At 48.7% G+C, this 25,203-nt stretch overlaps 1 protein-coding gene across 1 annotated transcript in view; it reads right to left on the bottom strand.

Annotated features, from left to right (window-relative positions):
- Positions 1–23,141, bottom strand: part of LOC147727663 (nicotinamide N-methyltransferase-like) — a 42,978-nt gene extending 19,837 nt beyond the window's left edge. Inside the window, exons 1-2 of the mRNA XM_086961673.1 lie at positions 22,970–23,141; positions 14,621–14,828 (exon numbers count right to left, since the gene is read on the bottom strand). Of these exons, the coding sequence (XP_086817799.1) occupies positions 14,621–14,828; positions 22,970–23,123 (362 nt within the window). The 5' untranslated portion in view covers positions 23,124–23,141. The remainder of the gene's footprint in view (positions 1–14,620; positions 14,829–22,969) is intronic.
- Between the last annotated feature and the right edge of the window lie 2,062 nt (positions 23,142–25,203).

Below are 25,203 nucleotides of genomic sequence, written 5' to 3'. Positions count from 1 at the left end.
TCGCCACCTCAAATACACCATCTCTGCGAATGCAAAAATCTGTAGCGAGTATAGGTAGCTTACATGTGGTTACCAGTAGTGTACCCCATTCCAATTCTCTCCTATCTTGGAATGTGGCGGGGTTAGCCAGCAAAGTCACCAACAAAGCCTGGTTAGACGCCATACACAAGCACGATATCCTGTGCTTTCAAGAAACATGGTGTTCAGAAGAACTACACTTGCTTGGGTATCAAACCTTTAATTCCTCGGCTAAGCCGTCAGTACAGGGTCATAATAAGGGTGGGCTTTGTGTTTATGTTTCAACAACGGCAGAGGTCAAGATTTACAAATTTTTCTCCAGCGCTTATTTTCAAATCTTATCTTTTAAATGGGGTCTGAATGAGAAAATTGTACTGGTGAACTTTTACAACAACATGTCCAATAGTGAAATGGAGTCTACCATGTCTAATGTGTTGTGTCAGTTGACTCGCACTGCTGACCTCTTTAAGGGGGCAAAAATAATATGGGTCGAGGATTTTAATTGCACTATTTGTTTACATTCTGATTCACACCTGTGTAGTCTGGCAGACTTTGGGGCGAATGACCCTACCCATTTCTCTCACACAAAGATGGGGTCGTTGTTAAATGGTATTGTTTTTAATTTTGATTTCTCTTTTGCAAATCAGATTTGTCCATTGCCCGTGCCTTTCGAGCCAACCTTTTTTGGCAGAGGTTGTAACTCGACTATTGACTTTATATTGATAACTCATGCCAACCCAGGGTTTATAACCTCGTGGGAAGTTGGAAAAGATGCACTTAGCGACCACTATCCCTTGTTAATTGGCGTAAATGTAAAAGGGTGTTATGATAATAAGGGTATCCCTTCCACGTACCCATACAAGATCGATTTATCTAAAACCAATGGCTACGTGGTAAAATGGGATAAGATTGTACCCAGTGTGTTCCTAAAAAAGCTGATCTCTGATTGTGCCGCCGATGTTAATGTTTGTTTGGAGGAACACGAGGAGCCCATTACTGTTATGTCAGCCTTTGCTAACATTCAACACTACATTAAAAATATGCTGTCCCGTGTAACTAAAAATAACCAAACACGTAGCGAAGGGTGGTTCAATGGGAAGTGCACGAAAGCACTAAAAGCCCTAAAAGAAGCTCTGGCACTGAAACCAAGATATCCTCATACAATACGTGAGGCCAGGAAATTATACAAACTCGCAATAAAAGAAAGGAGACTGGCTTTAAAAAAGCAAGCTTGGGAAACACTAAGAGAAGCCTCCACACAGAAAAATACCTCTAAGTTTTGGAGGCTGGTTAAAACCCTATACCAACCGAATGATAGTGGTAACAAAATAGACCTCGCCATAACTGGTGAAAGATGGCTAACCCACTTCAGGCAATTGTATAAGCATACAAAGATAGCTGACACTATCCTACCTTTAGGGTCGAGCCCTATTGTAGATAAAAGTATAGTCAATAGTAGAGATCCACACCCCCTAACTTGCCCATTCCCGATAGATCTAACTTTTACATTAGGAGAAGTCCAGGACGCAATTAGGGAAAGTGCACCAGGTAAAGCAGCGGGGCCCGATTGCACCCCGATAGACGTTTATAAAGCTGAACCGGATTTCTGGGCTCCCCTGCTTACAAATGTTCTGAACAAGGGAAACCGAAAGGGGTTTATTGAAACCTGGTCGGACGCTATAGTGGTCCCTATTTTTAAAAAGGGCAGCCGTGACGACCCGATCTGCTACAGGCCAATATCCTTATTGGACGGTCTAATGAAAGTAGCAGGTAGGATCATTTTAAAAAGACTTCAAGAATGGGAGGAAGACCATAACGTCGTGTCACACCTGCAATACGGGTTCAGGAAAGGCATAGGGACATCCGAACAGTGTTTAAACCTGTCCCTCTTAACTTCCAAATATACCCAGGCTAGAGGCGGAGCACTTTTTATAACTTTTGTTGATTTAAGCTCCGCTTTTGATTGCGTGGACCACATGTTATTATGGTCCACGCTGGGCGATATGGGCATTGATGCCCGTATAATCACCTTTATTAAAGAGCTGTACAACAATTGTGGGGCAAGAGTGAGATATGGCAAACAGGGGGAATGTACTGGAAAATTTGCACTTTCAAGAGGGGTTAGACAAGGCTGCATCTTGGCCCCAAGGTTATTTACCTATTATATAAATTCAGTGGGTCAATACCTTTCCCTTTTCCCGAATGATTACCCCACTGTGAAAGGTTCACCAGTACCAATCCTCTTGTACGTCGACGATGCGGCCATAATGTCCCAGACTCAAGTCGGCCTACAGAGGGCTGTTACTAAATTTGCGGGTTACATGCAGGAAAGAGGCCTTAAAGTGAATATCTCCAAAACATACACTATGCCATGCACCAGAAAGCTTAAGAGGGCTCCTTGTAACATATTTCTGGACAAACAAAAAATAGCTACCATTGATAAGTTTTGCTACCTTGGAGTTCTGTTCGACAGGCGGTGCCGCTGGAGGCCGGCGATTGCAGCAAGAAAACTGGCTTTCATTCGCACGATAGGCGCTCTGCGCGCTTTCTCTAACAGAATCGGTGGCAAACCAATCAAAGTGCTGACCCAGATTTATCGGGCCAAATGCGTTTCCACAGCTATCTATGGTGCGGGATTATGGGGCATCGAGAAGGACCAATCCCTGCAGGGCTGTGAAAATCAATTCATCTGCCACCTATTGGGAGTACCTAAAACCACATCCTCATTTATGACGCACATCGAGACAGGAGTTAAACATCTTAGCGACATCATTAAAATGTCTTCTATTCTTTTGTGGCACAAGGTGTGGACAACACATGAAGCCAGTTTCAACAGGGACCTTCTAGAAGATTGCTTAGCCCTAGATGGGGTCGCGAATTTTAGATGGTTATCATATGTAAGATCATTACTTACTGAAACAGGTCATCCAGAATATTATGAGAACCCGAGATCCATGGAGGGTGTTTCAAGATCAGCTCTCAAAAAAATAATAACCATCCACCTGGAAACTGCGAGATGGAATTCCGAAAAACATAAATATACCATCTTAAACTTCCAGGAAATTACCCCCAATGAAGGCTTGCAAACTTACCTGAATGTCGATCCTAGTCCGTATCACCGAATGCTTTTGTCCCGCCTACGTCTTGGGATTTTTTATCGTATGGTAACTTTACCTGACATGAACAACTGGTCAACCACTAAGCTGATCTGTCCATGCGATAGCATCGCAGTGCAATCTAATATGCATATAATATTCTTTTGCACATTTTATTCTAACCCCAGAAAATAATATTTGAAATCTTTACTAAAACGATGGGGCTTAAGAAATTGCAGGCCAGCTTTTTCAAAACTGTTAAGATTAGAAGATGAGCACGTGATCTTCGCTGTTTCATGTTTTTTAAGAACCGTTATAAAGTATCGTAAATCCATGTGGTAAAACATTCCTCTTTTTGGTTCCACGATGTTCACGGTTGTTGTTTGAAGATATTGCACTTTAAATTTATAACACTAGAAATTTTTTATCCGGTTGTCTTTTACACCTGCTTTTAATTGAATGTCCATAAGTAAGCATCTTTGTATTAACTAAGACTATGAATTTTCAATTGATGTATTTGTTGTGCTTTTATGATTTTATATGAAAATCGAATAAAGCTTTACTTACATTACATTACATTATCCTTTGCAATTTGTTTTGTAGGAAGGCAGTGAACCAATGGAGGACCGTTTCATCTGCGCCAACCCTTTCTTGCGGGGCCGTGATGAGGAGCTGGTGATCAACCGTGTCGAAGGCAGCCGACAGGTCTAGGAGAATCAGTAGGCAGCTGTGATCGGAATTTGGATTTAACATTATGGATGTGTTTTTTGTATTTTCTTCTAGCTGCTTTGAGTTGTTCAAGTAGGTCTGTGGAGGGGTTCTTTCTCCAGAGTCTTTCTGTGGCTCTAAGTTGTCTCCTTTCATCCTTTCACGTCCGTATTGATCTGGATGGTATGTTTCTGTTTTTTTTTTTGTTTTTTTTAGTTTCAGGGAGGCCATCTGATCTAGAGTGGCTGCCATGGATGTGTTGTAGTGGTCCGTGAGTTTTGTCGTGGTCAGACGGTCCGTGGGGATGCTGAGTTTTGCATTGACTTTTTCCTTCAAGTCAGTCATGTTGACCGGGTGAGGTTTCTGGTCCATTTGGGCTGTACGCAGATGGGTGGTTGTAGGGTAACTGGTTGGGTGAGGTGAAAGAGGATTAAATGGTGGTCAGATCAGTTTATGGGTAGGGTGTGAGTTATCGTCACTAAGTCTTGTTTGGAGATACTGGCATCAAGGATTAATCCTTTGTAGTGGGTCTCTTCTGTGCAGTGTTGCCAGAGGTTTTTGAGAAGTAGGTCATTCAGGTTGTGTACTGGTGGATTGTTAACGTCATTCCAGTGAAGTTTGAGGTCGCCTAGAATTAGGTTGTTCGTATCTTGAAGTGAGCAGTGGGTAATCAGGTCGGACAGGTGTTCAGTAAAAGCAGTTGAGTTGCCTGGGGCATGGTAGATAAGGTGACAGGTGACAGTGATTTTTTTTTTTTGAGACCAACGGTCCCAGTTTTTATTTAATTTCACAAGTAACAAGCCAATAGATCATACAATGTCTTATAAACGACAATCATTACCCAGTCAGTAACATTTTCGACATTTCAGTCGTATATAGGTGAAAATAAACAGTAGCCAGGGAAGATGCATTAGTCCGCAATTCTCAGTTCCAGGAGAAATCTTAGGTTGCAGTGCCTGCAGCGTATGTCACTGCAGAAGGGCCAAAGTGGTCATGATAGTCAACAGCGGTTATTCTAGGCTGTGTTCCTTGGTCGGCACGGATGATGATAAAGACAGGAATCACATCCCACGTTACCACAAGGGACACAGGGCTATAGTCGTGTGATCATGGCAGTATTTAATAAACAGTGAAGAGAGGGTAAATGGGGCGGGGGAGATCAACATCATCGTGAGCACAGCAGAAACAAGCCAACTGCCAAGCAAGAGAAATAATAGGGAAATAACGGAAATAGGAGGAAAAACACATCAACAACAATCGGACTAGTGTTAGCGTGTACTGCAGTGTATCAGTGACACTAATGGTGCATGTGACGCTGTATATGGACAGTGTGGGGGCGGGAATGGTCGTGGATTGAGGATTGCTGCGGCCATGTGGCGGTAGGAAGGAATAATAGCAAGCAGACTTTGTTGGGCGTTACCCCAGCGGCCAGGGGGGGGGGGAGCGGCACGTCGGGGCGGGGGATGACGGGTCTATCACCGCTCCGTAACGAAGCGGTCATGTGATACCAGCCTGGGTACAAGCCTGATGGTATGCAGTCAGGGTAGTGTCCCACTCTTGGGCAATTGGGTACAGTCGGAGTCCCGCCGTCTCTTCTCTGTGTAATGTCACGCTCTCTGCGCTAGCCCAGTTGGCAAATGAGTGACGCCAGTCCACAGGTCACGGGGGGGCATTATTCTTCCAGCGTTTCGTGATGAGCCGCTTGGCCGTAATGAGCCCCAGGTCCCAGAAACGTGCCTGTAGTTTGTTCTGCTTGGTCCTCTTGTAGAGTCCCAGTAGGCATACCTCCCACGTCTTGGGAAGGGGGTCGCCCGTGGCTGCCGCTAATGTGTCAGTGACCGCCGACCAGTACATGGTAAGGTGAGAGCAACTCCAGAGTGCGTGTAGCAGATCCGAGTTCAGGAGTCCGCACCTGGGACATGCTGAAGAGGCGAGGCCAAAGTAGCGATTTAGCTTGTCCGGGGACAAATACGCGCGGTGTATTATGTAATATTGGATGATCTTAAATCTCGCATTACGAGGAATGTTCCTTGTGCCAGCCAGTACTGCGGCCCATTGTTTATCTGACCATTCTCTACCCCGGTCGGCCGTCCATTTCTCTCTCAGTCGTTGGGAGGAGAACTGAGTATGATATTGCAGCGCCTGTGCCAGCCAGTGCACCAGATGGGAACCATCGCCCATCACATGTAGGTACTGTATGAGCATATATGTGGTCGGCTCCTGAGTCAGATCTCCCCATGTCTCCGTCAGCACTCGGAAAAGCCTGGCGTGTGTCAGAAACTGTCCCGCCGGCAGATCCGTGTCGGCGGTCAGAGTCTCGAAGGACAGTAGCTCCCCGTCACTATACAGGTCACCTAGACTGTCCAGGTCCGCCGCAGTCCAACTGCGTAGCACGGATGAGGAAATCACGCCACTCCCCCAGGGGGTCCCCAGCAGCGGCAGGTTAGGGGCATATGGCACCGTGCTTTTAGTAAGTCTGAGGCTTCGCACAAAGCACTGTCTTGCGACATCTAAATGGATCTGGTCGGGAGGCCGGCCCCGCGTCAGGGGGTGGAAGAGCGTTAGCACCTGAGTTGGGGTCAGGGTAGTGTCTTCCATGGCCGTGTCCATCAGGTTCCTGCCACTAAGCCAATAGGCAACCCACTGTAGCCGGGCCGCTAGGTAATATAGTTCCTGATTGGGAACCGCCAGGCCTCCAGATTCCGTAGCCGCATAGAGGGTCCTCAATGCCACCCGGGGGCGACCTTTATTCCAGATCAGGCGTCTGGTGAGGGCTTCCAATCCCTTGAATATGCGCGTCAGTACATACACCGGAAGGTTAGCATAAAAGTAGAGGAGCCTGGGGAGCATTATCATCTTTGTCAGCGCCACTCGAGCCGGCACATTCAGTGGGAGGGAGTTCCAGAACGTGACCTGGGCCGACAGCGAGGAGATGGCTCTCACTAGGTTGCCCTCTAGGAGATCAACGGGGTCTCGATATATAAGGATCCCCAAGTACCGGAATACCGTCGGGTGCCATCGAAGCTCCTCGCCCATCATTCGCACTTCACATTGTGGCATAGTGTCACTGAACGCATAGACCCCTGATTTTGACCAGTTGACGCGGAGCCCTGACATATCCCCGAACACCCGAAAAATGTCTGTGAGTGCCGCAGGTATGCGGGTGAGGTCCCTGACATATAACAGCAAGTCATCGGCATACAGAGACACAGAGTGTGTTCCATCTGCCAATAGGATGCCCCAGGCGGCTCCGGAGGTCCGGAGCAGTTCTGCCAACGGCTCCATCACGAGCGCGAATATCAGGGGAGAGAGGGGACATCCCTGTCTGGTGCCTCTCCCGATCCTCATTCTGTCAGAAAATAGCCGCCCAGTCCGGACTCGCACCTCGGGCGCTTGGTAGAGGAGCTCCACCATCTGAATATAGGCGTCGCCCAGCTCATACTTTTCGAGCACCTGGAGCAGAAAGGGCCACTCCACCGAATCAAACGCCTTTTCTAGATCAAGTATTATACACCCTGAGCATGGCCAGTTGGAGATCGCATAGCGTTGGACTCTAAAGAAGCGACGTATGTTGTAAGACGTGCTGCGGGTGGGCACAAAGCCGTTCTGGTCAGAGTGCACCAGTGCGGGAACTAGGGGCGCAAGCCTCTGAGCTAACGTCGCCGCCAAGATCTTGTAGTCTGTATTAAGGAGCGCTAACGGCCTGTACGATCCTAGCTCACACGCTTCCCTGCCTGGTTTCAGCAGGGAGATCACATTGTCCTCGTTCAGAGACGCCGGAAGTTCAGCATCTTCAAATGCCGCCTTGTACACTCTTAACAGTTCCGGTATTAGTATCAAGGAATAGGCCTTGTAAAATTCGGCCGGGAGCCTGTCCGGGCCCGGCACCTTGCCATTAGAGAGGGAAAAAATCACCTCTCGTAGCTCCTCACTAGTAAGCTCCGCTCCCAGCTCCGCCTGTTTGTCGCGAGTGGCCGCTGGTAGCTGCATTGTCGCTAGGTAATCTGCGATCTCCACCTCGGTGGCTCTCAGTCGTGAGCTGTACAAGGACCTGTAATGTGTTGTGAACGCCTCATGTATCAGTTTTTGGGTGAAGACTTCAGCGCCCTGAGTCGTACGGATCGACAGCACCGACGCAGATTGAGTATCTTGACGTATCAGCCATGACAGGAGTCTGCCTGGCTTGTCACCTGTGTTGTGGGTGCGTGCAGAGTGTGCCGCAAAATTAAGGTTCTTCAGCCTCTCCATCAAAAGGGCGTGATCTGTCCTGGCTGTAATCAATCGGGAGTCATCGCCCTCTACCGCTTCCCGCTCTTTGTCTAGCAAAGCCGCTTCCGCTTTCATCAGATCCCGCTCCACCTGTCCGCGCAGGCCTGCCTGCACACCGAGACAGCTCCCTCGGGTCACTGTCTTAAAGGCGTCCCACTCAATTTTCGAGGACGAGGCAGAGTCGCCATTGTCCTCGAAGTATTGTATTATCCTCCTGGACATCTCCTCCCGGAATGGAGTATCAAGTAAGAGATCCGGCTGCAGTCGCCATGTGGGCACAGGCGGGCGTGGGCGCTTCCACCCGTAATCCAAAGTGTGTGGGCTGTGATCTGAGTGTGTCCGCCCCAGGTAGTCGGTGTCTGTTACGTAAGGAATCAAGTCACGGGACATCATATACCTGTCTAATCTGACGTGCAATGAGTGGGCCCCAGAGAAGTAGGAGTATACCCGGGCGTTAAGGTTCCTGACTCGCCAAGCATCCTGCAGGTTCCACTGCGCCGCCCAATCAAGAAGGGCCCTGGAGGTTGCTTAAGCTGGGGCGACAGCCGCCGGAGGAGACGAGCGATCGAGGGAGACATCTAGTACGCTGTTATAATCGCCACCTAACAATAGTGGCACATCAGACCAAGGTGCAATCACCGTCGACAGTCTCGCCAGGAACCTCCCCTGTTCGACATTTGGCGCGTAGATGGAGGCTATAGCTATCTGTTGCCCGTCTAGTCTGCCCTGTATGAAGACATAACGCCCCTCTGCGTCAATGTTGCTATGGGTCAGTGCAAATGGAACCCCCGGCCGCACCCAGATCAGGGTCCCTCGTGCAAACGGTGGGAAGCTCGTGGCATATACCTGCCCTCTCCATCTACGGCGAAGTGTGGCGACCTCCGCGGCTGTCAGGTGGGTCTCCTGCAACAATGCGACCTGTACTTGATGTCTTCTAAGATAGGAGTACACCTGATATCTACGTGAGGGTGTGTACATGCCCCTGACATTCCAGGTACAAAATTTAACCGTAGTCATCACAGTTCCCACATCTCCCAATTACCCGCACACCCCCCATCCCCCAACCCGCCCCGGCCACACAAGCACAACAGCAGAAACCAATGACCAGGATTCCAGCCCGCCATCCCACACCGACACAGGGGCATAAACTGTGACATGTCAGTGCCGACACTAGTCTCAAAAAGAATATTAACAGAACCATAATGCCAAAAGGGCAACAACAAAATGTGTCGTCGCCCATACGCTCTAATGAGCACAATTAATCTGTGAGTTCAATGGGGGGGTGACAGAGTACGCAACACAAGCAATGTATGATAGTTCACCAGGCTAAGAGAGCTGTGGTGTCTCCCCTCCACGGGCTGTGAGCCTAAGGCCATCAGAAGTCAATGTCAGTGTTCACATCCAGGGCCAAAGTGCCCACCGTCCCAGAACCGGGATACTCTGCTCCGGAGGCCCCCCCCTTCACCCCCCGGGGGACACTCACCTCTAGGGGTCCGGCCACCCCTTCAACACAATGTCTCTGACGTACCGCAGATAGCGCAACTCCGACCCCCCTCCTGGCAATGGGAGCAGCTCAGGGTTCACCAGGGTAGGGGGGACGGAGGCAGGGCACGGGCCCTGAGGACAGTGCCGATTGTGTCGTCCGAGGTCTTCAGAAGCCCCGGTGGGTTCTCCAGGTGGGTCTTCCAATGTAGTGCACTGCCTCCTACGTGTCGCCAACCGCTGTGGTCCGCCCAAGAACAGAGTGAGGGAGCTCACTACGCTATCAGGTCCGCCGTTTGGGGTGTGACATCCGGTAGGCCCTCTGTAACCTGTTCATCTGGCAGTCCGTACAAGTATTCGTCATCCTCGCTCCCGCGTGATCTGGGGCTGGCGTTGGAGATCAGGATAGGCGACTGTGATCCACTGAGCTCGGCTGCCATCCGGAGGGCTTCTTGCTGTTCGCTTTGTATTTGTTCTGGCGTGGGGCCCATCTCTGTATCCGCGGTGGACGACCCGGCTGGCGAGGGACGCCGGTGCCTCCGCCTGCGGGCGCCGCGGTTTCCGCGCGGCTCTGGCAGTGCGGTCCCACGACCCGTATCGACTCCAGAATCTAGCCAGGCCGCAGCTGCCTCAGGAGTGTCAAAGAAATGTGTCTTATCTTGTGCTACCACCCGGAGGCGTGCCGGGAATAGTAACGAGTACTTGAGAGCCAAACGCCTGAGTTTCTGCTTCACTGCCATGAACGAGTGGCGCTGCCGCTGGACTTGTACCGTGTAGTCGGGGAAGAACATTACCTTTGCATTGTCCACTTTAATGTCTGATTGTTTCCTGGTTTCGCGCAGGATGGTGTCCCGGTCGCGGTAGTTCAGCACTCGCATAAGCATTGGTCTGGGGTTGGAGCCCTCCGGGGGCGGACGGGACGGCACCCGGTGCGCCCTCTCCACCACAAAGTGTGGTGACAGTGTGCCCTCCGGTAACAGTTCTCGGAGCCAGTCCTCCATATGTTCCGCCGCTTCCCTCCGCTCCCAGCGCTCCGGCAGGCCCACTATGCGTACATTGTTCCTCCGGGCTCGTCCTTCCGCATCCTCCGCCCTGTCCTCAAGGAACTCCACTCAATTGAGGAGGTCACGTATGTGCTTATCCGTCTGTACCAACTTGGGCGAGGCCTCCGCCATAGTCTGTTCCAGGACTGAGGTGCGTTCGGAAAGTTTCTTGTGGTCCGCCCTGAGGTGCGTCAAGTCCACTGCCACCTTGTCTATCTTGGTCTCCAGTGATGTACGGGTCAACTGCATGGATTCTTCCAATCGCTCCATGGCCGCCAGCATGGTGTCCAGTTTGGAGGCAGTCTGGTCAGCCTCGAAGTTCTTCACCATCTTCCCCTTGTTTAGTGCCCCTCCGGTTCCGGACCTCGCTCTAGTCCCTCCTGACATGGGACTGGTCAGTACTGCAAGGCAGCCGGGACGGCAGGCCTCCACAACCAGCACCGCAGGGTCTTGGGCGTGTTAGTCACGAGGTCCGGCACTCCGCGTCGCCCACTCCGGACGTTGTATAACTGGTGAGGAGATCGCTATTCCGCCAGGGCACCCGGGATCCCGCTCAGCGACACCGCCCAGGGAGGGTGCAAAGGTTGCATCACAGCCGGTGTAGGAGCGCCTGTACGCCACTGGAAGTCGCTTCAAATGGCGCACGGTGACTCTCCTCCTGGTAGGACCGCGTGTAGACTGGTCTATCCAGGCCACGTGGCCTCCCTGGCCGCCCTCGTTCCTCCGGGTTTGGGAGGATCAATCTGTCCGGGTGGCACCGGACAACTTCAATTGTGGTGCAGGGCGACGTGTCCCTCGGCGTGGGGTGAATCACGGGGCGCTACGTGCGGGTTTGCACGGGATCCGCACCCGCGTAGTCAAGTTCAGCATCCCCGGCGTGCACTGCGCCACCGTAAGTACGGCGGAATCGCCTTCCAGCAGGGCTGCTCGGGTGTGGCTGCGGCCGTTGCGAAGTGTAGGCCAGGTCCCCAGGTATGAGCCAGGTCCGACGCTGGCTGGAAATCACCCCAGGGTAGAGAGGGGACAGGGATCCAGTGCGCTCGAGTGCGTCGCCTCCACTGTCTATTGCAAGGGCTCTCGGGCAGCAGGGTCAATGGAGGCCCCAATCGGTGCGGTGCGGCTCTTTCCTGAGCACCGTGTGGCCCAGCGGGGTGTCTCTGGTACTGCCGGCTAAGCGGGCCGATGCTCCAAGCCTGAGTGGCCGAGGCTGCCGCCTCCGCCACCAAATGCAGGGGCTCCCGGGCAGTGGGGTCGCTTGAGGCACCAGACGCTGCGGTGCGGTCCTGTCCTGACCCCGTGTAGCCCAGGGGTGGGTGTGCGCGGTGCGGCCTACCTCGAAGGGCCGGATCCCCGGGCTCGAGTAGACGGAGCTGCCGGCCGGAAGTGGGCCCCGGCCGGGTAACTGCTGGGGCCTCTGCCGGTCGGAGGGTCAGTATCGCCGATCTTCTCCAAAGTCTCTCAGGCGGCGGATCAGGCTCCCGGGCACACTCGGTGCGAGTTTGGGCCAGCTACAGTGAGAAATGCCGGAAAAAGGGCCCGTGGTAGGGGAGCTTCACTCGGAGCTCAGCCCAGGCACGTACGTCTATATCACGTGCTAAGCCACGCCCCGTGACAGGTTAGTGATTCTTTGTTGCTTGTACCAATGGTGGCAGATTCCTTGTAGCTTGTACCAATGGTGACAGTTAGGCATTCAAAGCTGTTTTAGTTGGTGGAGTCTGCCTCCGCCATGGAGATATTGTCTCTGTGGATGATTGCTATTCCTCCTCCTTTCTGGCCTTTTCTGTCTTTGCGGGTGATTAAGAAGCCTGGGGGATGAGATTGTCCAGGAGAGGTAGGGAGGAGTCCTTGAGCCAGGTTTCGGTGATGAATGCTATGTTAACGCCAGGGGTGAAAATGGATTCTGCTAGTTCGGTGGAATATTTGATGGCTGATCTGCAGTTAATAAGCAAGCATTTTGTGTGAGTCGTCTCTGTTATAGAAGTCTTATTAAGGGGGGCCCTAGGGAAGATCGTGCGGGTGGTCGGCAGTCTAGGTGACTTTGGTGAGTCTTGTCTTCTTCCTAGCCCGGTGATCACCTGTATGTTGGATTGTAGGGTGATGGTCCTGAGCTTTTCATTCAGGTAGGCGAGGACTGCCACCTCACCCTCGGACAGAGGCTCACTAATTCTTTTGGGTCTCTGAGAAGTCCTGTGCAGGGGGATTGTGAGCCCTATCTGAGGGGCGACTCTGTGAGCACTCTGTTGTGCGCTGGTGGTGTAGGAGTGGGTACGTTGATGTTTGTGGGCCGCGAGGTTGGCTATTATTTCTATTAAACCCCGGGTTATGGTTGTTATCTGGGTTTCCAGGAGGGAGAGCCTCTGCTCCGTCTCATATTCGTTGGGCTTTTGGGATTGGTTTTGAGGGGATGTGTTGGCCCTGAGGGGGGTGATTCTCGAGGTGTTGGAGAGCATATTGGTGTCTGTGTTGCCTGAGAAGGGTCTTGGTTGAGGGAGCCTCAGAGAGTTTGGCTGCCTTGGTTTGGTTATGTTGACGCGTTGGGTTCGGGCGGGGCCTTGATTGCAGTTTGGCTAGTGTTTTTTTGGTGCATTGGTGCTTTGATTCCTGTGTGCTTAGTGTACTGGTTGTTCGGGTTGTTTTGAGTGGGCTGGGGTGAGTGGACGGACGGTGGTTGTTGGTGGACGGAGCCGGCAGGTGACTGATGGGGATGAGAGGTGTGCAGTGAGGGAGACTGGTTTACTTCAGGGTGGTCAGGCGGTATGGAGGACCTGTACTCTCTGGGGTGACATTGTGTAGCGGGGGTACGTGGGGTTTTTCAGGAGTGTCAGCCCGTTGTGTGCTTGGAGGTAAGTGGGGTTGTTCGGGAATGTTGGACTGTTGTGTGTCTGGAGGTGGGGAGAGCTTGCGGTAGGAGGAGGGGGGTCCTATTTTTCTTGGTGGCTATGGGGATGTTGTCACACAGAGGTGTGCATTTAAGGTTTATGAGGAGTCCCGCCGAGGTGGGAGTCGTGGGAGCCGGGTGAGGTACGTGGAGGGGCTGTGTTCTTCCAGAGGGAGGTGTGCGGGGTGTCACATAGCGAGAGGAACAAGTGGTGTCTAGAGGGTACCAGGGCAGTAGGTGGGTTAAGAGGGTGGGTATTTTTATTCTGGCGAGGGTGAGGGGTCAGGTGAAGAGGGGGTGCACAAGATGGTGCATTCCGGAGAGCAGGGAAGAGGGCATCAAAGGACTCTAGATTGTCATTGTTGGCTTGTATTAGGACTGTGCCATTGTAGTATATGGTAACCATGATGTTGCTTGAACACCTTGCGTGGTCTGGGAGTGAAATTGACAATTTGCATCTATGTGAGGTGTTGGAGATTCTGGAGATGTTTAGCTGCGATCGAAAGATGGATTTCCAAGCTTCTTGTCTATCAGTGTGGAAGATAAAGTACATTTTTATCTTTCCTTTGGTGGATCAGTGAAAGATATCTGTGAAAAGGGATTCTGGATGTTGCCTGATCCGTTTCTGTTTGAAATTCTTCTTTGCTTTGGATGAGAGGCCAGGGGGGAAATTACTCGAGAAGGAGTTTAAGCCGTGAAGAATTACATGGTTCGAAGAGGACGGGTCGGTGTGGGTCGCCGTGGCAGGCGGCATTTTGTGAGAGGGGACAACTCTGTGTTCTGGAGAGTGGGAGGGGTGCTCCCAGCAGGCGTTCAGCGAGTAGTGGGTGAGAGGTGTCGAGATTCGAGTTTCTCTGTTAGTGGGACGGGCAAATGCTTCCGAGGAGCGGTGAATTTGGGTGTGGGCGGAGTGAGTTGTGATGTCGCCGCTAACTGGAGTTTCCTTCATGGGCACTATTCTGTTCAACAGCCATAGAAAGTGCTTTCAAACTCTGTTCTACCATTTGAAAGGCACTTATTATGGTTGTACTGTAAAGTGAGTACACACAGGCGCTTGAGTGATAGATACAAGTACTAAATAAATACATAAGTCATTAAAACATAAATCAGTATTATTTAGCTCTTACCTTTTGCCTTCTAGTTCACAGACAAACTTGATGAATGGAGTCCAGTCTTTAGTTCCTGGTTCATTGTTCAGGGTTCTCTCAAGGTAGCGCAGATTGGCTGCACAGTAGTCTGATACAATGATCTCTGTGAAGGCCTCGCAAGCAGATAAATGCTGATAGATGATTGGTCCGCAGCCTATATCTAGTAGAAGATTTCCTTTCACACGTCCTTGGAGAAAGAGTAATATGATAGATCAACATAATTTGCTTCAAGTTACTCAGTAGTATAAGGCTTTATTCGATAAAAACATATCTTAAAAGCATCACATTTATAAAATACATTTACACATTTAAAAGAAAAATTTGATAGGCCATTTTCACCAAAATGAAAATCAGGGGCAAATTGAAATCACGGTTTACAAGTTAAGATCACAATTAATCCATATTCTTTCAAATTTCAAATGAAACATTTTGTTTAAGCCTTTTCGTTCTAATGGACCATGCCCATGATAAAAACTTTGAAAGACCACAAACATAAAGTGACCGTGTGTCAGACATCAAGATACGCAGTGCCTCAATATGGTGTCTAGTGCCCATCAGCCGACAGATTCGTTTGAGCCAGCATTTTCTTGGCGACGCATAAGCGGGACAGGCAAACAGGAAGTGGGCAACAGATTCTGTTCTTGTTATGCAGATAGGGCAAAATGGTGTTGTCTGGGACGGGGCTTTCCAGCGAGCAGTTAAGACGCGTACAGGAAGAGCCCCGACCCTAAATCTAAAATACAAAACAGTATCAGCAGATTTCCAAACAATATCAAGATAGGGTTCTCGAAATGCCACATCCTTAAACCTTAGGAACTCTTCAGTTAGTCTGCCAAGGGTTGGGTCAGTGGCAGTTCTGCTTGCGACCCATCTCCAGTAGAGGGACTTTAGGGTTGCCTTCGGGGGAGAAGATCTGCTTGCCCAGGCTTCATTAAGGCCCAATTCACCAAGTAGGAATTTCACATCTTTTAGCCAATTTATTTTGTGCCATCCCCCAATCGACATTACCTCTGCTAACCCTTCTGCATACTTTGCCAATTCCGGCACTCGCCAGCCACAGCCGGGCCCAAAGCAGCAACGGCCGGACTTTTGCCAGATCATTAATAGAATGACAACCTAGATAAAGTAGCAAGGGTATCATTGGGGTACTCTGCGGGAGTGACATAAGTTCCCTTAGGAACTTATTTTCAGACTTTGCTAAATGGTCTATATTAGAAGTACCCAACAATTCTGCCCCATAAAGGGCAGAGCTGACTCCCTTTGATTTGTATATATCGATGACAGGGGCAATGGGTCTAGTTGAGGAATAGCGCTGTTCATTAAGGAGCGCTCCCGTTACCCTCTTATGGCTTAATAACATTTTACATAGATGTGGGGTCCACTGCATGGTATCCGAAATACGTATGCCGAGGTAATGAAATACAGTGACCCTTTCCAAAGATACAAGGTTTAATACTGGGGGTCGCCCACGTTTTTTCGGGGGGGTTCAACACCAAATACTTTGTTTTGCCTGTGTTAATTACAAGCCCTTGTTGGGTGCAGAAGGCCTGAAAATAGTCTAGGAGGCTCTGGAGGCCCACTGGGGTCTTAGATATTAAAAGAGTGTCATCAGCGAATAAGAGGAAAGGAATACGCTCGCCTGCCAGGCATAGCACATCAGATGTTTTTTCCTGCAAGTGCTCAACCACACCATTCACATATAGTGAGAAAAGTGAGGGAGAAAGAACACATCCCTGGCGGACACCTCTCTCCACTGGGATTCTATTAGTTTTCTGACCCTCAGTGCCCCACCTCACTTGGGCATAGTTTCCTTTGTGAAGCCTCACTAGGATTGACAAAATATTAGAAGTAATCCCCATATCGGACAACACCCCTCAAAGGCATTCCTGAGGCACAAGGTCAAAGATCAATAAATGCAAGGTAAAGACTGCCTTTGCCTATAACAACCACTTTCCAATAGATTAACAGTAATCTAAATGCCTGCTCTATTGTCCCGATGGCAGCCCTGAATCCCGCTTGAAAATCTGAGAGGATCTCATTTTCTTTAGCCCATTGGAGGATTCTCTCAAGTACCACCTTTCCAACAACTTTCTGGGCGGAATCTATTAAGCTTATTGGCCGTTAATTGGAAGGGTCGTCCCTACGCCCCTTTTTAGAAATAGGGACGACCTCAGCCCCCTTCCACGATTCAGGAATGGCGGCACCTTTATCGATGGTGATGAGTAAAGTGTGGATAAGCTTCACCCATTTTGTCAGGTCCCCGGGGATGCAATCCGGGCCAGCCGCCTTTTGAGGCACAATGCGACTAATCGCGTATTCTACTTCCTTGATTGTAAACGGATATGTAGTGGTATCTCCTGAGGATGTATGAAGTTTGCATGGAGCGAAATCATTAGCAGCTCCTAGCTGGCACGTATACAGTTTTGAGAAGTGATCGAACCATGCTTGGCCAGTAATGTTACACATGATGAGATCGCTATCAGGACTATTCCTAGCTCTTATGGTGTTCCAGAAGCGACCCGCTTCCCTCCCATCACTGGCCACCTTTTCAGTGATATCCTGAAATACTGCCGTTGCCCTTGAGGGGTCACAGTGATCTAAAGAAATCGTATCCAGTTCGCCTTGTGAGGCTACCAGCAATGGCCCTATAGTCTGAACTTTCTCTGCGTCCAGGGCAACTTTGCTCCACTTAAGGCGCCTTCCGCAATTTGATGGGAAAACTTCTGCAGTAGACTTTACTTTGCTTAGTACAGCTGGGCCATTTTCGCTTGGCCACAGGGGGTTCAAGCTCAGAGAAAGCAAGTTGTGATCACTGTCTACAGTTGGTAATATTGCCATATCCTGCACAAATTGCCAAAGCCTAAGGTCAAGGAGGATGTATAAGCCCCGAAAGAATCTGAGATAGTTCTACCGTTTGCTGCTCTTAAACCAAACTCCATAGTCAGAACATTCAGCTGGATGGCCCGTTGCGCCCATCTTTTTATTGGCTGAATTGCTAGAGTTGGTATACCCCTGCTAGCATCGTCCTCAGCAAGATCTAAGATGTCATTGGCTGCAAGGGGCTCGAATGCAATTAAAGTCCCCTGCGACCAGGACATGCATGCCATCCTGGCAATCTCTAAGTTCGCTTTCAAGCATTGTTACTGTAGGAGATAAGGAGCCACCTTTAGTGCCCCTGGCATATATATTGAATATATCGAGAGACCTCCCCCTGTGGGGGCCTCTCAGTGAGATCCTTAAGATGTCTGGTGAATTGCATTGCTTTTGTATAATGCTACATTCCAGGGAAATGCTCACCCAAATTTGGAGCCCACCTGAAGGGCGACCCTTCCCAGATGTTGAGGGTACGGCGAGTACAAAATATGTAGTGTAGCCAACTCTATGGTTTGGTTCTAGACTCCAAGTCTCCTGGAAGATACAGATCATATACGACTCCACCAGGGTGTTCCAATCTGGAAGATCTAGCTTCCTTGAAATGCCTGCTATGTTCCAGCTAATGATCCTTATCGTTGTATCAGTCATTGCTCGCTCCTGGGAACAATGTGGTGGCACACTAAACAGATTGGATTGCGCTACTACAGTCTCCGTTGCCAGACACAGGGGAATGGAAACATGCGACAAAGGGACGTTGCTCAGATTAATAGGTTGATCTGCTGGGGTCTCACAAGTAGCTATGGAACAAACCTGGATATCCTGATCGTTAATCAGAGCGATCCCAGACTTAGGCTTGTTGGCTGATGCCTCCCCCACGATGCTCCAGCAGTTGTTCACTGGGTTTGGGAATACTACCCCTAGACGTTCCCCCAATTTGGTTGGATCAGGAAGAGCAAGATTGGAGGGGGTGAGGGAAATCCCGTGAAGTTTAGTTGGGGTCTGCTACCTATTGGGCCTTTTGCTATCATCGAGGACAGGCACAGGATTGGCAAGTAAATAATCGCTACATCAATACCCATCATCAAAACCACGGCAATCTAAACATCTACCAAAGACATAATTTGTGTGAGTATGGAAGTCACCTGTGAACCCTCCCCCCATTAGGTTTCCATTGCTCTGCCTTTGTTGCTATTGTGCAGACTGTAAATGGAAATATCCCAGTCATATGGACCTTACAACTCACACATCCCTGAAATTGAGAAGTATGCAATCACCTGGAATATCCGTAGCCCTGCTGCCCACCCAGCTAACTCTTCTTACAAAAAGGACCTGACCATCAAGTTGCCTTGGAAGAGGTCTATTGTTGTTTAGCCAGTACGTAGTTTTATTTTTAAGTTCACTATATGATTCCGATTTACCCGGCGCAAGCCGTGGAACTCCCGTCAGAACAACTACATAGGGCATACAAGCAGGAGGCAAGCTGATATGAATAGAACTGGTATCAGCAATACCTGCCAGATCAGGCTTATGGGGTGGGTTAGATTGATCCTTACCCTGCCTTGCTACGTTACTACCGGTATGCTCGCCTTTCTGGCTCTGAATATGTACTCTGTGACAAGCTCCCTTATCCCCTTTGGTCAGTGGTTGGTTTATAGATTTGCTGCCATTATGGGTTATAGTGGCTGTCGCCGGGGAATTAGTTCCGCTCTGGGGCCCAGAAGTCACTTTTTGATTTGAAGATACGTGTTCACCCGTTTGTAAGGGGACTACTGATGGAATTTGCTTCTGATCAGCTATTTCATGGCTATTTTTAGAGTGTAGTTTAATTAAAGCCTTTAAAGAGAAGAAATTATCTAGGGTCCCTTGTTCAAAGCGATCCAATCTTTCTGCCAAGACATTTACCCTCTCAAGTACAGGCAATACCAGGGACTTCACAATATGCTCAATATGGGCAATAAGTAGAATTTCTTTTACAGAACTTGAGGGGCGCATTGGGTCTGGGTAGGTAATAGGTGACGGGGCAGGATTACCACTAGTTGGTCCACTGATTGCTGGAATGTTAGGGGGATTCTCAAAAAGAGTCTCCATTCTTTCCCAAAAGCATGCATAAGCTGGTGAGCCTCTATCATTGGTTGGAGCAGATACAGTGTCAGATGCATTAATATTAGCATTCTTCCCCTTTGTTGCATTGTGCTTAGAAAGCACTCTCTTCTGTTTGTTGCCACTTGCATCCCCCTTAGCATTTTTTACAGTTAGGCCTTCCCTATTAATTTGTTTTGTCTTATACCTAGCCTTCTGCCCTCTGATTGTGACTCGCGGGCTGTCACTATTTACCCTCAGCCATGAATCAGAAACCGAGTTTGAACTTAGTGGCATGTCACAGCACCCATTATCTGTAGCATCCGCTACCTGGAGAGGTGGACCGGGAATGACCTCATTTAGGAAGGTAGAGGGGGTCAGTGATAGCCTTGTGGATAAGGGAAGAAACTCAGGGGATGCATTGCCCATCATAGGAGCAATATCCTGAGTGGTTGGAGTATGATGGGCCCCTGGAAGAACAACAAAAGATGGCGCCAATATCAAGTCCTGGGAATTAATGGTGAACATCGATATATTGGTAGAGGGCAAGGGGGGAAGAGAACCAGCTGGGAGTGAGAGGCGGGGTTCTGTGCTTTCTATGGCATCTGCCACCACCCGATCGTTTTCTGCAGCATGTGGTCAATTGCTGTCAAGCTGGCTAGCGGAGGATTTGAGACCGATTTTGGTTTTGGGGCAGGTGCAGGTATTACAGGGTTATTCCTCCCCATTTTTGCCACTAGGGGTACAAGGGTAAGTATTGTGGACACACATGCTGTGCTATCAATGGATGCCAACAGATGCAACACTATATATTACGCATTAAAAAGTACAAGGAGTAAACACTCTATATCCTATGCACAACGATCACTATATTGTTAAAAAACACTTTTTTTTGCGCTAATTATTACTATTAATAAAACCCATTAATAATATCAGGCTACGAAAACATAAGTTCGCTAACCCAAGAGGGGTGGCCCGGCCCAGCCTCACTCAGCCACTAACGGACACAAACGGTCCTGCGCTTGTCCCAGGCTTCTCCCGGGCTTCGCCCGCGCGCGTCCCGCGACACGTGAGGACTCTCGGAGTCTAAAGCGCCACCAGGCGCGTTGTGGGCGTGGTCAGGGTCGGCTTCCTGATGTCGAGGACCCCGGGAGATGTAGTTTTCCCCTGCTCTGCGGCCGCGCTCGGATCCCAGATACTGCGGCGGCGGCGAGGGAAAGATACTGGCACTAGCATGCTTCTACCAGGCTTCCAAATAGGTGCTCTCTGTCAAGCCACCAGACAGGTAAAGAAAAAGTTTCCCCGTTCCACCGGAGGAATCTCGGAGTTTAAAGCGCCACCAGGCGCATTGTGGGCGTGGTCAGAGTCGGCTTCCTGATGCCGAGGACCCTGGGAGATGTAGTTTTCCCCTGCTCTGCGGCCGCGCCCGGATCCCAGATGCTGTGGCGGCGAGGGAAAGGTACTGGCACTAGCAGGCTTCTACCAGGCTTCCAAATAGGTGCTCTCTGTCAAGCCACCAGACAGGTAAAGAAAAAGTCTCTTGCTTCAAGTTACTCATGTGAGACATATGAATATGCCATCTACACAAATTTAGATTTTTATTTTACAAATGTGCCGGTTTCTACAATTTGCAAAAGAAAACTAAAAAAAGTAATTCAGTAGGGTCCAGCTTGAGTACTATGTACACTGACCATGGGAACCATGTCTGGGCATACCCATCACACTTAGGGCATAGCATGAAGCAAAACAAAAACATGATGTTGGAATGCTTGAATTAATCTCAGTCACTGGTAATTACTCTGGCCAGGAATCTGGTCCATACATTTTTCCCACCCTGACACGTCAAACAGGTGTAAGTCATATGCAAATCATCCTTTGCCAATCTGCAATTGAAGCAGTCAAGCATGAACTACCAGCACAGGTCTCAGGATGACATATGTGGATGGTGGCATAGTCCACCTTTAGCCACTGATTTAACACTGGGGAATCCCTGTGATGCAGCAACAAAACCAGCAGCTCAAGTGAAATGTGAGGCCACCAGAAGGCACCTGCAGACCCTGACCTCTGTTCTGTGTCTTACCCCTGGACCCTAGATGGAGCTGCAGTTCAAGGGTACGGTTTACATTTCTGCCTACTGAATGATGTTGTGTGACACGCAATGGGATGAATGATCTTGAATGCTTCTTCTTGGAATACTAGAGCCCCCCCACCTTTATCCTCAAAATATCTGAAGCAGAACTTAGGGATGAGAAAAGTGTGTTCCTTGATGGCTTGCTTACATGTGTGTGCTGTATTAAGTTTGTGTGGTTGAATATCAGAATGGGGTCAGGCTTTAGGGGGTGAGGGCATACCCGGCATTACCTGCAAGAAAAACATGTCATATTTGTTTAAATCTGCCATAGTTGCAAACAATTGATATAGGCTTGCATGATGGGATGAATTTTTGAGTGAATACATTCGTGAATCCATACCCCTGAGATACATGTTGTCCCAGAGTGAGCTACTTAAACCTAATCAATTAGCCGTGTGCCACTAAAGCCCCCAGCCACAAATTGCCAAGCAAGAGCAGACAGAATGCACATTAATGCACATTCACACACTGAATGTGAATATTTAGAGAAATGAAAAATATCTCTTCTTTAGCTCGTTTTAAGGAAGCGATATAGATATTAGCGTTGGAACACGCAGTAAAACACATTGAAAAGGCCCTTGATGCATAATAGCGCAAAGGAGCGTACGTACATTTATATTTGTCTTACTTAAGGGACAACTTGCTAGTGCAAACGTTTTTGGTGCTGGGAAGGTATCCGAAAGTAAACAAATAGCTAAAGTAAGTATATGCTTTATCAAGACTTTGCGCCACTTTCTGTAGCTTTTTGTGACATAGGAGCAATGCAAAGTGTTGATAAATCTGTCTAACTTCCACATTATCTTAAACTGATGCTAGGGCACTGGACATTTTGAAGCTCCATTGGAGACAATGGTATGGAGGAGCATACATAATAAAAAGTATAGCCTCTGGAAGGGGGCTATAGTATTTCTTTGAAGATTTGGAAATATTTCAAACAAAACCCATCATGGGGCCATATCATGAAGTTCCACACTGGCTCAGAGTTGCATGCAAATTTTATTGCATTTAAGGTGTATGAAGTTCATACATATAATTCAGATCTTTAGACGGTCCAAGTCGGCAACAGAGACAGGCAAACTCTGCTCACTTTTTTGACTTGTGCTGTCTGTAATATTTGGGGAGCAGCTCTCCATGATACGGCCACTGCATTGGTATTTCCATTAATGCTGGCAACAAATGACCGCATAAATGTATCAAGTATGTGAACATGGGTTTACATTTCAAAGTTGGTAAAAGCATCTTACCTGAAGAGAATATACCGTGCAGCTTTATTAACAGCTTTTTCAAATAGTCGTCTTTCAAAGGTGCCTTAGGATCAAAAAGATAGTAGGCTTTCAAATAGTCTTCGGGGTCAAACTCATCGTGAAGGTTTTTCGTGCTTCTGTCCGTAGACTCCATTCTACTACTTTTCGTTGTGTGCTGAGCTCTGAGACTTGAGCCTCACTACATTTATAATATATACGCCTCATGTAGCAGACTAACTGGTCAAGCAGGTTTACAAGCAAGTCCAGCAACAGCTAATTAACATTCGAAACCCAACAAACCAATCTTGAAACAAGTAACACATTTATGGATCTGTCTAATGAGAAACATGGTAAACAATCCACCCTGGAACTTAGGGGTATGCTAAAGTATAATTAGGGGTGTTTGAAGTTATAGCCACACCAATGTAACTGCTGGAGTTTTTAATCTATCTTTATAAACAAAAATGTAACTGTTCGTTTGTTCAGAATCTCAAATCTCTGAAAGTTCTTCACCAATTGCTTTGAAATTTTGACACAACGTTGCATTCGAAAATGTGCATGGTTTTATATACACAACGGTGGATTTGAATATGCGTGCGTCGAATACGCGCGTTTTTAATCAAAAGCACAAACAGACACATAAAAATGTCAATGTGCGTTTGATAAAAATCTTAAATCTATGAAAGTTCTTCAACGATTGATTTGAAATTTTGACACAACGTTGAATTCAAATAAGCATGTGTTTTTATATTCACAACGTTGGATTCGAGCACGCGCGTGTCAAATACGTGCGTGTTTTTAATCTAAAGGCCGAACAGACCCTATTGATTGGGTTGCTGCGCAACAACTACAATGGACGCATAGAGACAATAGTCTACCTATATGAGGATGGACAGTTGGTGTCAGGATGGCAGACCGAGAAGTGGGTGAAGGGAGGGGGAGGAGTTGGTTCACTTTGCAACATTAAGAAAGGACGCATAGAGACAATAGTCTACATATATTAGGATGTACAGTTGGTGTCAGGATGGCAGACCGGGAAGTGGGTGGAGGGAAGGAGGAGGAGTTGGTTCACTTTGCAATATCAGCGCGTGTTTATATATGAACAACGTTGGATTGGAATACGCACGTGTCTAAAACGCGCATGTTTTAAATTGAAAGGCCGAACAGACCCTATTGATTTGGTTGCTGCGCAGCAAATACAAGGGACGCATAGAGACAATAGTCTACATATATTAGGATGGATAGTTGGTGTCAGGATGGCAGACCGGGAAGTGGGTGGAGAGAGGGGGGAGGAATTGGTTCACTTTGTAACATTAAGAAAGGAAGCATAGAGACAATAGTCTACATAGATTAGGATGGATAGTTGGTGTCATGATGGCAGACCGGGAAGTGGGTGGATGATGGGGGAGGAGTCTGTTCACTTTGCAACATTAGCGCGTGTTTATATATACACAACGTTGGATTTGAATACGGTCATGTACAATTCGCGCGTGTTTTTAATCGAAAGGCCGAACAGACCCTATCGATTTGCTTGCTGCGCAACAACTTCAAGGGAAGCAAACAGACAATAGTCACAAAAACATATTGTATACCCACAAGCATTGCGAAATTAAACATCTTAGAAACGTGTGCTTACTCTTTTCTTTTTCTTCCATTTAACCAGACTGAGCCACAGCAACGGGTTGCCGGGTACAGCTAGTTTAAAATAAATAAACAAAACACATCAAATCTGCAAGACCCTGGCACTGGCTTCCAATCTCAAATCTGCTGAGTCACAAAGAACCCAGGGCAGAATCCCATAGGCTGGGTGAAAATCCCTGATTGGGCCTAGGGTCAGTGCTACGACGGGTAACATGAGAGGGCCCAAGGATCTGGAGTAGAGGCATCATACTATAATAGGATTTTACACACATGGGGGGACTCCCCTGTTTCATTGCAGTGAAAATCTCTGAGTGGGGTACAGATCGGACTCTGTGGGAGGTGATCGCGCCTGGCCTGGCCGGGCCTCAGCTCCACTCCAATTGCTGTACAGAAGGCATGGTCAGACCAGATTGCCGTCCTCTGGGCCCAGTCATCTGGTGCTGCACTGAATAGGAGTGAATGATGTGACCAGATAGCTGAGCTGCCCTAATGTCCACAAGGGGCTCATTAGCAGCTTGAAGCCCAGTCCGGACTTCAGGAGATTGATTGTCACCCACTGTCATGCTAAATGCATGCATTGCAGCCCAAGCCCA

This window comes from Lissotriton vulgaris, chromosome 3_1, assembly GCF_964263255.1.
Source record: "Lissotriton vulgaris chromosome 3_1, aLisVul1.2, whole genome shotgun sequence".
In the NCBI taxonomy this organism is placed as follows: domain Eukaryota; kingdom Metazoa; phylum Chordata; class Amphibia; order Caudata; family Salamandridae; genus Lissotriton; species Lissotriton vulgaris.
This window is presented reverse-complemented; position numbering and strand designations above follow the sequence as displayed.